The following is a 13,797-nucleotide window of genomic DNA, read 5'->3' as shown; positions in this document are numbered from 1 at the left end:
TCATTAGAGTCGGTATTATTTAATTTGTTCCTTTAAAAAACTACCATGTTCGTTTCTAGTGTGCTTTTAATTCTGGATTTTCTTCCTCTAAAAAATCTGACTTCTCATAAAAAAAAGATTGCTTGCTGCTTAGTAACTTCAGTTGATTTAAAAGAAGTAGAGCATGACTATTAATTGCTTGCTGCTTAGTAACTTCAGTTGGTTTAAAAGAAATATTGTGGTTGCAAGTTGCAATGTAATGATCTGATCAATCTTTCTTAGTTGCAATGTAAAATTTTCTTTTCTTTTCCTTCTCTAGTTTGGAAATGTATGGGCCTATGCAATTTCAAAGTTATTTTTCTTGTAGTTATGACGCGAGGTAGAGGTCGAGGTAACACAACTCGTGCAAGCAATACCTTAATTAGAGGTCGAGGTAGCACTAGTCGAGTTAATATGCCTACTGTTCCCATTCCCATAACTAATTCACATCAAGGTGGTATCAATTCTTCTGCTGGACCAGATCAAATAACCAATTTCAAACATTAGCTCCTACTAGTTCATCTCCTGTTCAAACATCAGCTCATGGTAGTACTCCATCTGTTAATTTTGAAACACCTCCTATAATATCTAATCAGAGCAATGCAATAGGCGAAAGTGCATCTACTCAAAGAAATGTGATAAGGGAGGCGACTACATCTAGCCAAAACAACACAATAAGTGAAGGTGAGAGCCATACTAATTCTGGACAGCAGACACTTGTTTTTATTTCTCATTCCGGGTAAGTTTGTACTTGCACTATTGATATTTATATAGTGTAATTTTTTCATTATAGACTTCATATAATATTTTTCAATTTTTTTTCTAGTTTGGAACCTTCAAATATTTGCTCTACCAGGATATGTGAGTCTTTCAAGAGTGAACTTGATCCCAATGGAATTAATTGTAAAAGGGTCTCACAAGAAATAAAAGATTTTTATCTCGGAGAATTCAAGGTATATATTTCACCATTTTAATAAAAGAAAATTTACATCACTTTTGAAGGTTTGTATACTAATGTTGCTTACTTATAAAATTATTTTAGAAGCAATTCTATTGGGATCCTTCCATTGATAGTGAAGTGAAGATACTATGGCGTAAGAAGGCAGCGAAAAGGTACAGCGATTTTATTTCTTGCATAAAAAAAGAAGCAATTTGGCCAAAATATGTTCTGGAAGAAACATGGGAAAGTTGGCTAAGATTTTGGAAAGATCCCAAGGCTATTGAAAAGTCAAAAATAAATTCAAAAAACCGTTGTGGCGGTTAGAATGTTGTTGCAAAGGGGACTCACACGGGAGGCTCTATTACTATTGGAGAGCATCGCAAGAGACTTGTAAGCATATTTTCGCACACCCTTAATTTACTTTATATGCATAATATATAGTAGTAATGAGTTCTAACTGTGAATAGGAATAGTAGTACATAATAACGTATTAAGCAGACATTTCATATAATTTTGTGTGCGCTAGGCAGTGTCTTGGTTTTTGAACAAATGAAGCACTCAAGCAACATGTGAAGTCTCCCTATTATTGATAAAGCTTTGCTGCTATAATTGTATTGGACTTCGTTTTTACTTATTTGGTTGTCATGTACACTTGTAGTTATGAGTTTGTTTTACCACACAATAAATGTTTTAGACTCTAATTGGAGGTTTATAGGAAGGGAGAGTTGATTGAGCATAATGACTCATATTCTACTTAGGAGAATGCTAGCTGAATTGATCCAAAAGTATGTGAATTCCTTCTCTGTTATGCATAATCTTAAACCTTTAGGATGTTAAATTTTTGAAGTTGCATTGCAGGCCACTTTTATTGAGAAAAAAGGGCTGATTGCCATATTTTCTAGAGTGTGTTTGTAGTTTGTGAGCTCTTTTTTATACTATCATATATTACACCATATAATTCTTTCATATTTTTACATTTTCATATGTTTTAAAAAAAATTCCTTGATAGGCTGTTGAAAAGGGTCGAGATCCAACACCAAGTGAGTTACATTTGCATGTCCATACACATGGTCATGATGGAAAATCTTTTGTTGGTGAACGAGCTCGAAATGTACATGCAAGTCCAATTCTCTATAATTACATTCACTTTATATATCCGTTGGTGGAAAAATTGTATAATCATTTTTTTTTTTCAGTTAACGATCTCTCTCGGGGTTCCCCCCCCCCCCCCCACATTTTTAATTAAAGAATAATAGGTATATGAGTTGTGTGTACAACTGCTTGTTGTTTGGACATCATAATAGTTGAATTGCTTTAGTGAATCATACCATGTTGTAAGCACAAAAATTTTATGTCCTGCATGAAGAACCCCACTAAAAATCTTGGTAAATGCAAGGAAACATTCATCAGAGTCACTATTTCCGCTGTCATTCATTATTAGTAGTGGAAGGAAGGCTAGGCCTATGTTTGTGCAATTTTTTTTTGGTCTAACAACCAACCTATTCTAATTCACAAAAGCAACAGTAGCATTACATCCATATCATTTCTTGCGCCCCATATGTGATAGATAATTGATGTTGTGATTGTCCATAGAAATGTTTTGCTTACTTTTCTAGCAGCCTTTCTAGCAATTATATTCCACCATCCATTTATATCTTGCTGAACTATATTTACTTGAAGCCACTTCATTATGTTTGTTAGACATGCTTGAGAGAAAGCACATTTGAAGAATAAATGCTCTATATTCTCGTCTTTGCTTCCACACAGCTCACATTTCATATCAGTGATCAAATCCATTGCCTTCAGTCAATGGTCATTCCTCTCCATGCCCCCTTCTCCACGTATAGCCACTCTTGACAGTGTATTTCCTTGCTCGTTTAAGCCACCCATTCTGAACATATCTAGAAACATATGTTCTTGTGCAATTTATTCTTGAGCCACTTTGGCAGGTTTATCAAGCTACTGTCTAAGCTGATGGAGACAAGGGGATGCTTGAGAAAGTTATAAAGTCTTTCAATTTGTCTATACCTCCCCGCGAACTTCAAAAAGAGGATCCTAAATTTGTACTTCGATATGTGATGAGTCGTTGGCTTCCATTGTTCGATACCATATTGTCTATTGCGGTCAAACACATGTCTGATCATATATCTGCTCAGTCTTCCTTATATCTCGGCTACTTCCAAAGCGAGAACTCTTAGATATATACGGCACAATAAATACATTAAGTTGTGCATTCTCTGTGGGCAAAAAAATAGAGCAACATATATTTTAGAAAGACTTTAATATGCAAATAAAAAGCTATGTAAGCTATCGGCATAAACTTAATTTGGCTAATCGTTATTGTTGTGGTTGTTATTAATGAATTTCACTGATTATTATTGTCTTTTACAGGAAAAGTATCTAGAAATATTACAGAATCAAACACAAACTCAATCTGATGTTGATCAATTGCAAGCATATTGTCAAGCCGCAGGAGGGGAAAAGAAACGAAGGATATATGATCTTGGAGCGCAAGATAAATCATTTTATGAGACGAATCTTTGTGCCTCAGCTTCTGGAACTGATACTTCATGCTCAGTACCATGTACGAATGCTCAAACAATAGCAACAAAAAATTTGGATGACTTTATGACACGATTGATTCCTTCACTGACAGATAAAATGCTTCCTATACTTTTTGAGCATGTACGTGGATTAATTTCTTCAACCTCATCTCAGCCAAACACACATATGACTCTTGTAACTTCTACTCCAGCTAATGTTGATGATGCTTATGCATCAGTTTCGAATGAAGATTAATGTGGTTCTCCAATCTCTCTTAGTTAGTTTTGTCGGCTAGATATTATTTTTGTTACAAATACTTTTAGTTTTTTTGCTTGGAAATTATTGTTGGGGTTGTTTTCAAGTTGGTTATGCACTCTGTAGTTTGTTATGTGTTTTGGATCTTGTAGAATATTAGTTTCTATGAATTAAGTTAATTTTGCAACTTTATAAATTGAATAGGATTTGCAATAATAAAATGTATAAAGTGTAATGGCGACGGAATTAGCGACAGATTCGCTACAAGAAGACAGAAATATAAAAAGTAATGCCGACAGACTTAGCGACGGTTTTGTAACAATATTTTTGTAGCTACAAGAAAGGTAGAAATTATAAAAAGTAATAGCGACGGAATTAATGACAAATTTTCGGTCGTCAATACGATGACACAATGAAATAACTTATAGAATTAGCGACAAAAGTTACAAATGTAACGATGATTTTTTTGGTCGTTAGTTTTAACAACGGAAGAGATTCGTCGCTAATCCGTCGCTAAACTTACGATGGATATGAATTTTTGTCGCTAAATTGTTAGCTACGCGCATAATACCGACAGATGACTTTTTGTCGCTATTCCATCGCTAAACCAAAATAGCAACGGAATAAGCTATTTAGCGACGGATTTCGTCCGTCGGTAAAAACCATTTTTTTTGTAGTAGGAGGCGCTTAATCAAAGATTCCGCTAGACCATTTTGAGTGTGAACATGAGCAACTGGATCTTCAATTGTTATCCCAGTGGACAAATAATAATCATTAAAGGCCTGCGATGTAAACTCACCAGCATTATCAAGACGAATTGTCTTTATTGCATAATCTGGAAATTGTGCTCTTAATCTTATTATTTAAGCCAACAACATCGCAAAAGTCATATTGCGAGTTGATAATAAGCACACACACATATGACCATCTTGTAGATGCATCTACACATGAAGGGTGAATTGGCCCACATATATCACTTTGTATACGTTCCAGAAATGCACGGGATTCAACCCCAACCTTAGTTATTGATGGTTTGATAACCAACTTTCCTTGAGAACAAGTAGCACAAGAGAATTTCTTTTATTGAAGAATTTTTTTGATTCTTCGAAGTATGCCCATGTGACTTCTCAATAATTTTGCGCATCATATTATAACCGGGATGGCCCAACCGGTCATGCCAAATGATAAAATCATTAGGATTAGTAAACCCTTTGTTTACTATGGCATGTGATTCAATCATACTAATACTTGTATGGTACAATCCAGAAGAAAATGTGGGTAATTTTTCATGCACATATTTTTGCCCTAATTTTACTGTAGTAATATAAAGGTATTCAACCTTTCCTTCATTGGCAGTCTCAGCATGGTAGCCATTTTGGCGAATAACCTTGAAACTTAATAAGTTTCTTTGAGACTTACTACAGTACAACACACTTTTAATATTTAATATCGTTCCCCTAGGTAGTAGTAAAGCCGCTCTTCCAGAGCCCTCAATTAATTTTGCACTACCAGATATTATATTAACATAAGCCTTTTTCATAATCAAATTAGAGAAATATTTCCTTTCTTTTAAAATAGTGTGAGTTGTAACACTATCAAGAAGACACATATCTCCATTACTCATTTTGAATAATTGAAGATTGAGGAATTTTATTTATCTTCATAAAATAAAAGTACATCATAAGAAATATGAAAAATCAACAATTATGCAAGAAAATAAAATTACTTTTTTTTTCTGAATATAAAAACAACATAAGGAAAAGCATAACAATTAAAAGCACATAAATAAAACAACATAATTATTTTCCCCAATCAAATGATCAAACATTAGTTTTGATCTCCAAACAATTCTTCAACTTCCAAATGAGTAATATCATCAAGGTCATCAAAATCGTCATCTTTTAAAGCCAAATTTGCTTCAATATTGTCATCATATTTTTGTGAAGGCCCTGCCTCGGCATCATTTTTATAAGTTAAGTGTGACTCCACCCGAGCATTAGAAGAAGATGCACCATTTTTATTTCCTTTTCTTTTCAAGAAATCTTGATAAAGCCTAACAAAATGCTCAGCTGCTCTGCATTCATTCTTCCAATGCCCTTTCATGCCACAACGATGACAATTGCCTCTTGAAGGATTGCTTTGAGAACCTATATTGTTCTCCCTTTTTTGGCGACCACCACCACGACGATTATTATATCGTCCTCTGCCATTTCCACGTCCATGCACATTATTTTGGCCCCAATTTTTATTTTGTCTTCTTTCAGACTGGCCATGTGCTTCAACCTCATTTGCTTCTGGTAACGGAGCAGTTCCCGTGGGACGGGCCTCATGGTTTTTCAATAAAAGAGTATTATGTTGCTCAGCCACAAGAAGGCATGAGATCAACTCAGAATACTTTTTGAATCCTCTTTCACGGTATTGCTGCTGTAATACCAAATTTGAGGCATGAAAAGTTGTGAGAGTCTTTTCCAACATGTCCTCATCTTTTATATCTTTCTCACATAACTTCAATTGGGAAGTAATTTTGTATACAGCAGAATTATATTCACATATAGTTTTAAAATCTTGTAACCGCAAGTGAATCCATTCATAACGAGCCCTTGGCAATACTGTTGCCTTAAGGTGGTCATACCTTTCCTTCAAACCAGTCTACAATTCAAGTGGATCTTTCACCATAAGGTATTCAACCTTCAATCCTTCATCCAGATGATGACGAAGAAAAATCATTGCCTTTGCTTTGTCCTGACTCGACGCTGGATTACCATTGGTAATAGTGGCACCAAGACCTTTAGCGTCAAGGTGAATTTCAGCATCGAGTACCCATGACAAGTAATTATTTCTAGAAATGTCAAGTGCCACAAACTCAAGCTTTGATAGATTCGACATGATAAAACTATCATAGAAAATAATTAAATTAGAGTAAAATAGACAATGAGTAAATAATTAAGTAGCAAAACTTTTTTTTTTCATCAAAGTAAAATTAGCATACAATCTAAATTAATATTATGTCTCACAAATAACAAAAATAACGTTTAGTAAAATTGTTAGATAAAGTCTTTTCATTAAAAATTAATCAATAGTATAGATAATTCACTTTTTCCATTGAGAACAGAAAACACTAGAATTTGTAATCCATTCATTTTTTTTATTATTATTTTTTCACTAAACAGTGACCTTCATCTTCTCTTCGCAAAATCGATAAATAGTTAGCCTTTTTTCATTGAATTATAAACAAAATGTAAAGCAGAAAAAGTATAGCCACATTTTAATAATTTTAACATTAGATTATAAATGGATACCTCACAAGAAATGTTGTTCAACCTTGAGACTTCGTGCTGATAACATATTGTAAAACTTAAGAACAAAAGAACAATAAAAAGAGGAAGAGAAAGAAGAATATAAGACAAGAGGAACAATATAAGCTAACTTTCTTTCTTTCAAGTATTATCAACATTATTCTCAACACCACTATTTATAGGTTTACATTGAGGAATACCAAAGGGTGCATAAACATTACATTAAACCTTGAGAATTACTACCCATTAAGGAGGAAATAAACCTAGGAGTTATGGTCATCCATTTGACCACATTATCAACAACATTACTACTCATAAAGGAGGAAAATTAACCAAGGAGTTATGGTCATCCATTTGACCACCAAAATGATTTACAACAAATTATTATTTTTTCCCCTTTCCTATTTGACATCACGTAGATTTTCTATGTATATAGGAGCATTTTAGTTTTTGTTTTAATATTAATTGGTACTTGTTGCTTATTGTACAATCATCGATCTAAGGGTGTGCAAAAATCGAACCGACCGATAAATCGAACCGAAAAAAGTGTTATTGGTTTATTGTTATTGGGTTAACGGTTATTTAATGGTTTTACAAAAAAAAAAATTATTGAATTATCGGTTCGTTATTGGTTTTTTAATATTGGGTTATTGGGTTAACCGATAACCCATTAAGAATATAATAATTTACTATTTTAAATTTTAGTTATACATAAATATAATATATTAAACAAAAAATATTCATATAATTAGCAGTATATTAGACTAAAAATATAATAACCCTACGCAATAATTAACACTACTTAACAATTAACTCTCCTCTCTACTTTTAGTTATTTAACCTTTAGGTTTTACTTTTTAGTATTAATTATTTACTTTAGTTAGTTTATAATTGACTAATATTAGCTTTTGCATGATTGTAAATATCTGCAATTTGAATAACGTCAGGAATTCAGATTGTGTTTTTTTTTTAAAAAAATAACGTAAGAACTTCATTTAGTTGGGTCTTTTCTTTATATATGATTTACCATAAGCATGGCCTCATTTGTTACTTTTTTGACTTTTGTCTATGATTTGGTTTTATTTGATTCTCTTTATTGCATAAAGGGGACCTCGTTTTATATATTATTGTGATAAAAAATTGATCAAGACTTTGTTGTGATGACCAAAATACAACAAGTTGGTCCTTGTTGTCCCGTTTGGGATGATTATTTTGATGTATGTGTATCGCGTCAAATTATTGGATAAGTTATATATTTATTTTGAAAACATTTTCTTATTGGTTAAACCGAAAACCGAACCGTTAAAGACCTTAAACCAATAAACCAAAAACCGATAACAAATATCTTATTGGTTTGGTTATCGGTTTAGCATATTTAAAAATCAAAAACCGATAAACCGAACCGATAATACTTAAAACTGAACCGAACTGACCGATACACACCCCTAGATTCATTTCCTTTTTATTGTTAGTCTCTATTTTTATACTCAAGTCTTGGCCCATATCTATTGCCTATTCAAAGCATTTCGTTCGTGAATCAAGACATGCCATTAGGGTGTACAAAATCGAACCGAAAACCGAACCAAATCGCAAATCGAGTCAAACCATATGAAACTCGAGTAGTGGTTTGGTTTGACTTGGTTTGGTATTGAAAAAAAAAAATCCGACTATATTTGGGTTGGTTTGATTTTAACTAAAAAAAACCAACCCAAGACCAAACCAACCTAACATTATATATATAATTTTAAAATTTTATTTTATACATAAAAATATTTACTTTGATATAATTTTTCAATATTTCTTAGACTTTTTCATAGTTTTTATCTTTTAATATATTATTTCAAGTTAATTTGAAACTTAGAATTCTAAATAGTTCAATAAAGATTATAGTCCACAGATGTTTGTAACTATAATAAACCTTAAATCAAAATCAAATTAATACTAATTCAAAAAGAAAATCAATTCAACACTAAGAATGACAATAATATTGAATATTTGTTCTTTAGTTTTACATTGGTTTAGATAATTAAAATACATAATCTGATTTTAATTTCCTTTAATATTTAGTCATGTAACTAATACTTATTAAACTTATTTTAGCATGACTTAGTACTTTTAAATTATGATCATTTTCATTATGACTTGTTAATTTGGAATATTTGTTTTACGCGATTTCATTATTATTTGTTTTTGTTGAATATTTTAGTTGTTAATCATATCATATTTTGTGTTATTTTCTTAAGAAACACCTTAGATAGTTGTATTTTGGTAGGACTAAAGAAATATTTGAAGTACAAGTAAATTATATGTTTGTATGAATACTTTACTAGAAAAATCCAAAAAAACCCGAAAATCCGAAAAACTCAAAAAAATCCGAATAAATCCGAGGTTGAAAAATCCGAGTTTTGTTGAGTTGGTTTGGTTTATAAATTTAAAAATCCGACACAAATGGTTTGGTTTGATATTTGAAAAACCTGAACCAACCCAGCTATGTCCACCCCCCCCCCCTACATGCCATTATGAACCAGAATTAGGGTTGATATAAAATATCAAAAATTGAATCAAATTTTTGTGTTATTTGATATTCGGTAATTGAGTATTCAGTATGGTATTCGGGAGTAAAATTTTAGAAATATGGTATTTGAGTTTGAGTTTGGGTTTGGTATGAGACATTAGTACCATTTGGTATTTCTCGAATACCGAATTATTTACTTAAATACTTAATGAAGGTCATATATCAACATGTTTGTTAATTATTAGTACAAGTCTAAAGAGAAAGTTAATGAATAAACATAAACCATCCAAATACATGTCTTTTAGTTGTATCAATTTATTTTTTTGTGATGTCTTCAATCTTACTTATTGATCTTCTATTATATCGTGTCCCCACATAAAAAATAGAAATGATTGGAGAAATAGTATTAACTTTGTAATACAATCGGCTACAACTTCAATACGATATTGCCGAATACCATACCAAATCGAAATTTAATTTACCGATTACCGAACCGAAATTTAAAATTTTGGTATTTGGTATCAATTTTTAACTACGAATTAACAAATCCAAAATTTAATAATCCCAAACCGAATACCAAGCGTCCATCCCTAACCACAATACTCTAGATTTCTGAACTATTCAAAATAGATCAAATTTATCTCTGGCTTTATTTTTAAATTTAAAATATCTTTATCATTAATATCTTAGGCTCAAAAATACGTTTTCTTCTAACGGTTGTTTCAAAATAAGGCAAAATGGACCAATTTTACCTGAACTATATGAAATGTGATAATTTTTCCATCTACTGAAAACTCACGACAAGTGCTCTAAATATTAAAGAGTTGAGTCAAAATTTATTTAGGAGATTTTGAACCATTCTCAATGACATTTTTTATACAATGTCAATTTTTTGAATATAAATTTTAATTATAAATATTAATTGTTCAACTAAACATTTATTCAGTTGTTTTTTTTTAAAAACTATTCTATTAGCACTCGACTAATATTGATTTTCTTTTAATCACATCACTCTTAACGTTAGTAAGAAAAAGGACATGATATCATGTTCAATATAATAACTCATTCTTACTGTACTCGAAACTAGATTTAACGTATGTATGTCATGTAGTTTATTTTTTTGTATCTTTGTCATCCCTCGGCCTCTTTCACACCTCATTTTGAATAGTGCAAGGACAAAACTTGCACCTTTTTTCCCTTGTTTTGGAACAATTCTTAGAAGGAAGGGTATTTCTGGTTTCATTTGGATAGTTAAAGGATATTCTTGAGTCAAAAATGTATCTGTGAATGCATTTCCCTAAAACAAGGGTAAATTCGACCATATTTTCAATACTTCAATGGTATTTTTTTGCTTTTTAATTTTATTTATATATCGATATGTAAAAGTATACTCCCTCCATTTTCATTTAATTGTTGGATTTTGACTTGTACGAAATTTAAGAAATGTATTTGGTTTTTTTAAAAAAAATTTAATGGGTAAAGTTACATAGTATTTGATGCTAGTACGTAGGAGATGATGACTATTTCCTAAAACTAGTTGAGGTGCATATAAACTGACTTAATCCGAAAAAAGAAAAAGTTAGAAACAAACGATAAATCCGAAGTTAATATATTTAAAGGTTAGTCATACACATGTTCCACGCCAACAAAGCTTATTTTCGATATGTGCATGCATTTGGAATTATCTTTTTACATATTGTCGAATAAAAGTAGCTTTGTTTGATGAATTGTGATATATAACTAACAATGTTTGAACGGACTCAAGGTCTAAAGAAATGTTAGGAGTGGAAATAAACGGGCCACTACAAATGGATCACTTTTGAATATATGGCCTAACTCTAACCACCACACATTAATTATCTTTCGAGACGAACAACATAAATGTCACTAGTTTAGGAGCATATTACTTTCCTTTACATAAGTTTTCACTATCATTAATATTATCATATTCTGGACTTCAGATACATGTATTTGACGCAACCATATACATGTATCTTGGCTACACGGGGTCAAAATTAAGTGTAATTTGTTCTAGATACATTACATCCAAGTGGATTCGCATGTATCTAACTCTCTCGCTCACCTCTCTCCTATCTCGTTCGCCACTCTATTTATGTATTTGTATTTTAGAATCTATCTGATATTCCAGATACATGTATCTAATGTGATTTGTATGTGTCTCAGATACATAGACTATCTCTCTCGCCTCTCTCCTTTTCTCGTTTTTATCTCCCCCTATTTTCTCGTCTCCCTCCTATCTCGCTGGCATCTCTCCCTATTTTACTGTATCTGATAGCAAAAATATATGTATCTAGGTGTTTTTGACTTGAAATCTGATATGAAATTATTAATGAGTGATATAATATATAATTATTTCAAATTATAGCACTAGAACAAAAACAACTTTTAGCGGCAATAAATACACACATTAATAAGGAGTGCTAAAGTCTTTACCGGCATTAGTTAAGTGTCATTAGATCCAATGTTGTTAAAGGCTTTAGGGACATATACAAAGAGTGCTAATTGCCGCTAAAACTACATATTTAGCAGCAATTGGGCTATGCCCATTAATCAATTGCCGCTAAAGATCATTTTAATGTAGTGTAGACAAAATTAGTAAATATGGTAAGAAAGTTTGTCTAATTAAGTAGGCTAATATGTTTTTCTAGATATATGAGCTGTTTAGAAGTTTATTTTTCTTCAAATAATTTAGAAGGACAAAAGGTCCAAATTTTCCTAGAAAAATCAGTGGAAATCAAAATGCACCATACAAATTGATGAACATATATAGTTCCCGCTGCCCATGTGCATTCCCTTCTGTAAAGAGTTTATATAGATAAATAAAGTACATTAATTAATTGGCAATGAAAAGACATTGTATTTTGGGACAATATATATTAAGTAACATTTACAATATTATGGGAAACTCTAGACATTTCATGGTTGGTAGTTGGGGGAAAATATATATACAAGAACATTGTGACATTAGTGTATTTCTATGGTCTTTTCAGACATCATTCAAATGCCACCTTTGTCCCTCATTCTTTAATAAAAATAAAATAATCATATCAAAGTTGATTAGATACATGAAATTTATATAAACAAGGGAACTTAGCTAATAACTAAGCAAAGAACATAATAGAGCAATTTATCATTAAACTTAAGTAATTATTTCTTCTACCAAAACTTTCCATCAACAAAAAGAAACAAACAACTATTGTGAGTTGTGCTTACTATTGAGTTTGAATCGATTATAAAAAATTGTGTTGTAGGTAGGATTGTTCATGGTTATGGTTATAAAACCAAACCGAACCGCAATTCGAACCAAACCGATTAAAAAAACCGATATTTGGTTAGGTTTGATTTTAAATTTTGATAAACCGATATTATTTGGTTTGATTTTGGTTTTACTAAAAATTAACCGCAAAAATAATCAAACCGAACCGCGAAGTTATATATATAAATTTTATAATTATTTATAAATAATATACAAGTATTTTGATAAATTTTAATTAACTTAAGTCTTTAATTTTACTATTTTCTAAAGCCCAACACTTTAAATTTTAGCCCAACTATTGAAACCTTAAGTCTAAATCCCTCAATATTCATTACTTTAAAGAACACACTTTCTCTGTATTTTATAAAAAAAAATAACGCAACATTGAACAATTTAAAGCTCAAGCTAAAGAAGATGGTAATTGATTAGTTTTGACTATGAAATATTGGTTGTTTTTTTTGAGAAGTAATTTCTCAATATTCTAAGGTGTAACGTTATTGAAAAGTCTATTGACAAGATGTTGAGATCTCCAGAATATTGAACCAACTTTATGCTATTTACAATGATTTTTTTTAGTTTCTGAAACTTGGTACATTGGATGAATCACTTTGTTCGTGTAATAGCTTATTTGTGAATTATTCATGTACTAACTATTTGTGTCTATCGAGATGTGTATGTCCTCAACAAACTTATTACTTTCGAACCGAAAAAACCTAACCAAACCGACGGTTATTTTTTTTATTTGGTTTGGTTTGGTTTGATTTTAGAAATTTAAAAACCGATTTAAATTGGTTTGGTTTTGGTTTTGGTTTTAACTAATAACCGATTCAAACTTAACCATGAACACCTCTAGTTGTAGGTAATGTTTCATTTAAACTCATCTTAGTTCAATAATGTAAAAATAATAATTTTATGTCATCATGATCCAATCACATGGATGACACGTATTGTC

General features: G+C 31.3%; 1 protein-coding gene and 1 pseudogene across 1 annotated transcript; one reads left to right on the top strand and one right to left on the bottom strand.

The window, feature by feature from the left end:
• The first annotated feature begins 432 nt into the window (after positions 1–432).
• On the top strand, positions 433–3,757 carry LOC125868807 (uncharacterized; annotated as a pseudogene).
• A 1,827-nt stretch (positions 3,758–5,584) lies between these two features.
• Positions 5,585–6,643, bottom strand: LOC125868806 (uncharacterized). Its single transcript, XM_049549360.1, has 2 exons — positions 6,488–6,643; positions 5,585–6,406 (listed from the first exon to the last, which is right to left on the bottom strand). The coding sequence occupies exons 1-2, from the start codon at positions 6,641–6,643 to the stop codon at positions 5,585–5,587; spliced, it is 978 nt and encodes a 325-aa protein (XP_049405317.1).
• Positions 6,644–13,797: the final 7,154 nt, after the last annotated feature.

This window comes from Solanum stenotomum, chromosome 6 (assembly GCF_019186545.1).
Source record: "Solanum stenotomum isolate F172 chromosome 6, ASM1918654v1, whole genome shotgun sequence".
In the NCBI taxonomy this organism is placed as follows: Eukaryota; Viridiplantae; Streptophyta; class Magnoliopsida; order Solanales; family Solanaceae; genus Solanum; species Solanum stenotomum.
The sequence above is the reverse complement of the archived record's forward strand: the minus strand, read 5'-3'. Positions and strand labels throughout refer to the sequence as shown.

Bases quoted from the DNA above. Each gene is read 5' to 3' on its own strand.
- LOC125868806 (XM_049549360.1), bottom strand. From the start codon at position 6,643: ATGTCGAATCTATCAAAGCTTGAGTTTGTGGCACTTGACATTTCTAGA. The intron at 6,407-6,487 runs GCAATGATTTTT...CTTGAATTGTAG, and splicing joins CGAGTCAGGACAAAGCAAAG to ACTGGTTTGAAGGAAAGGTA.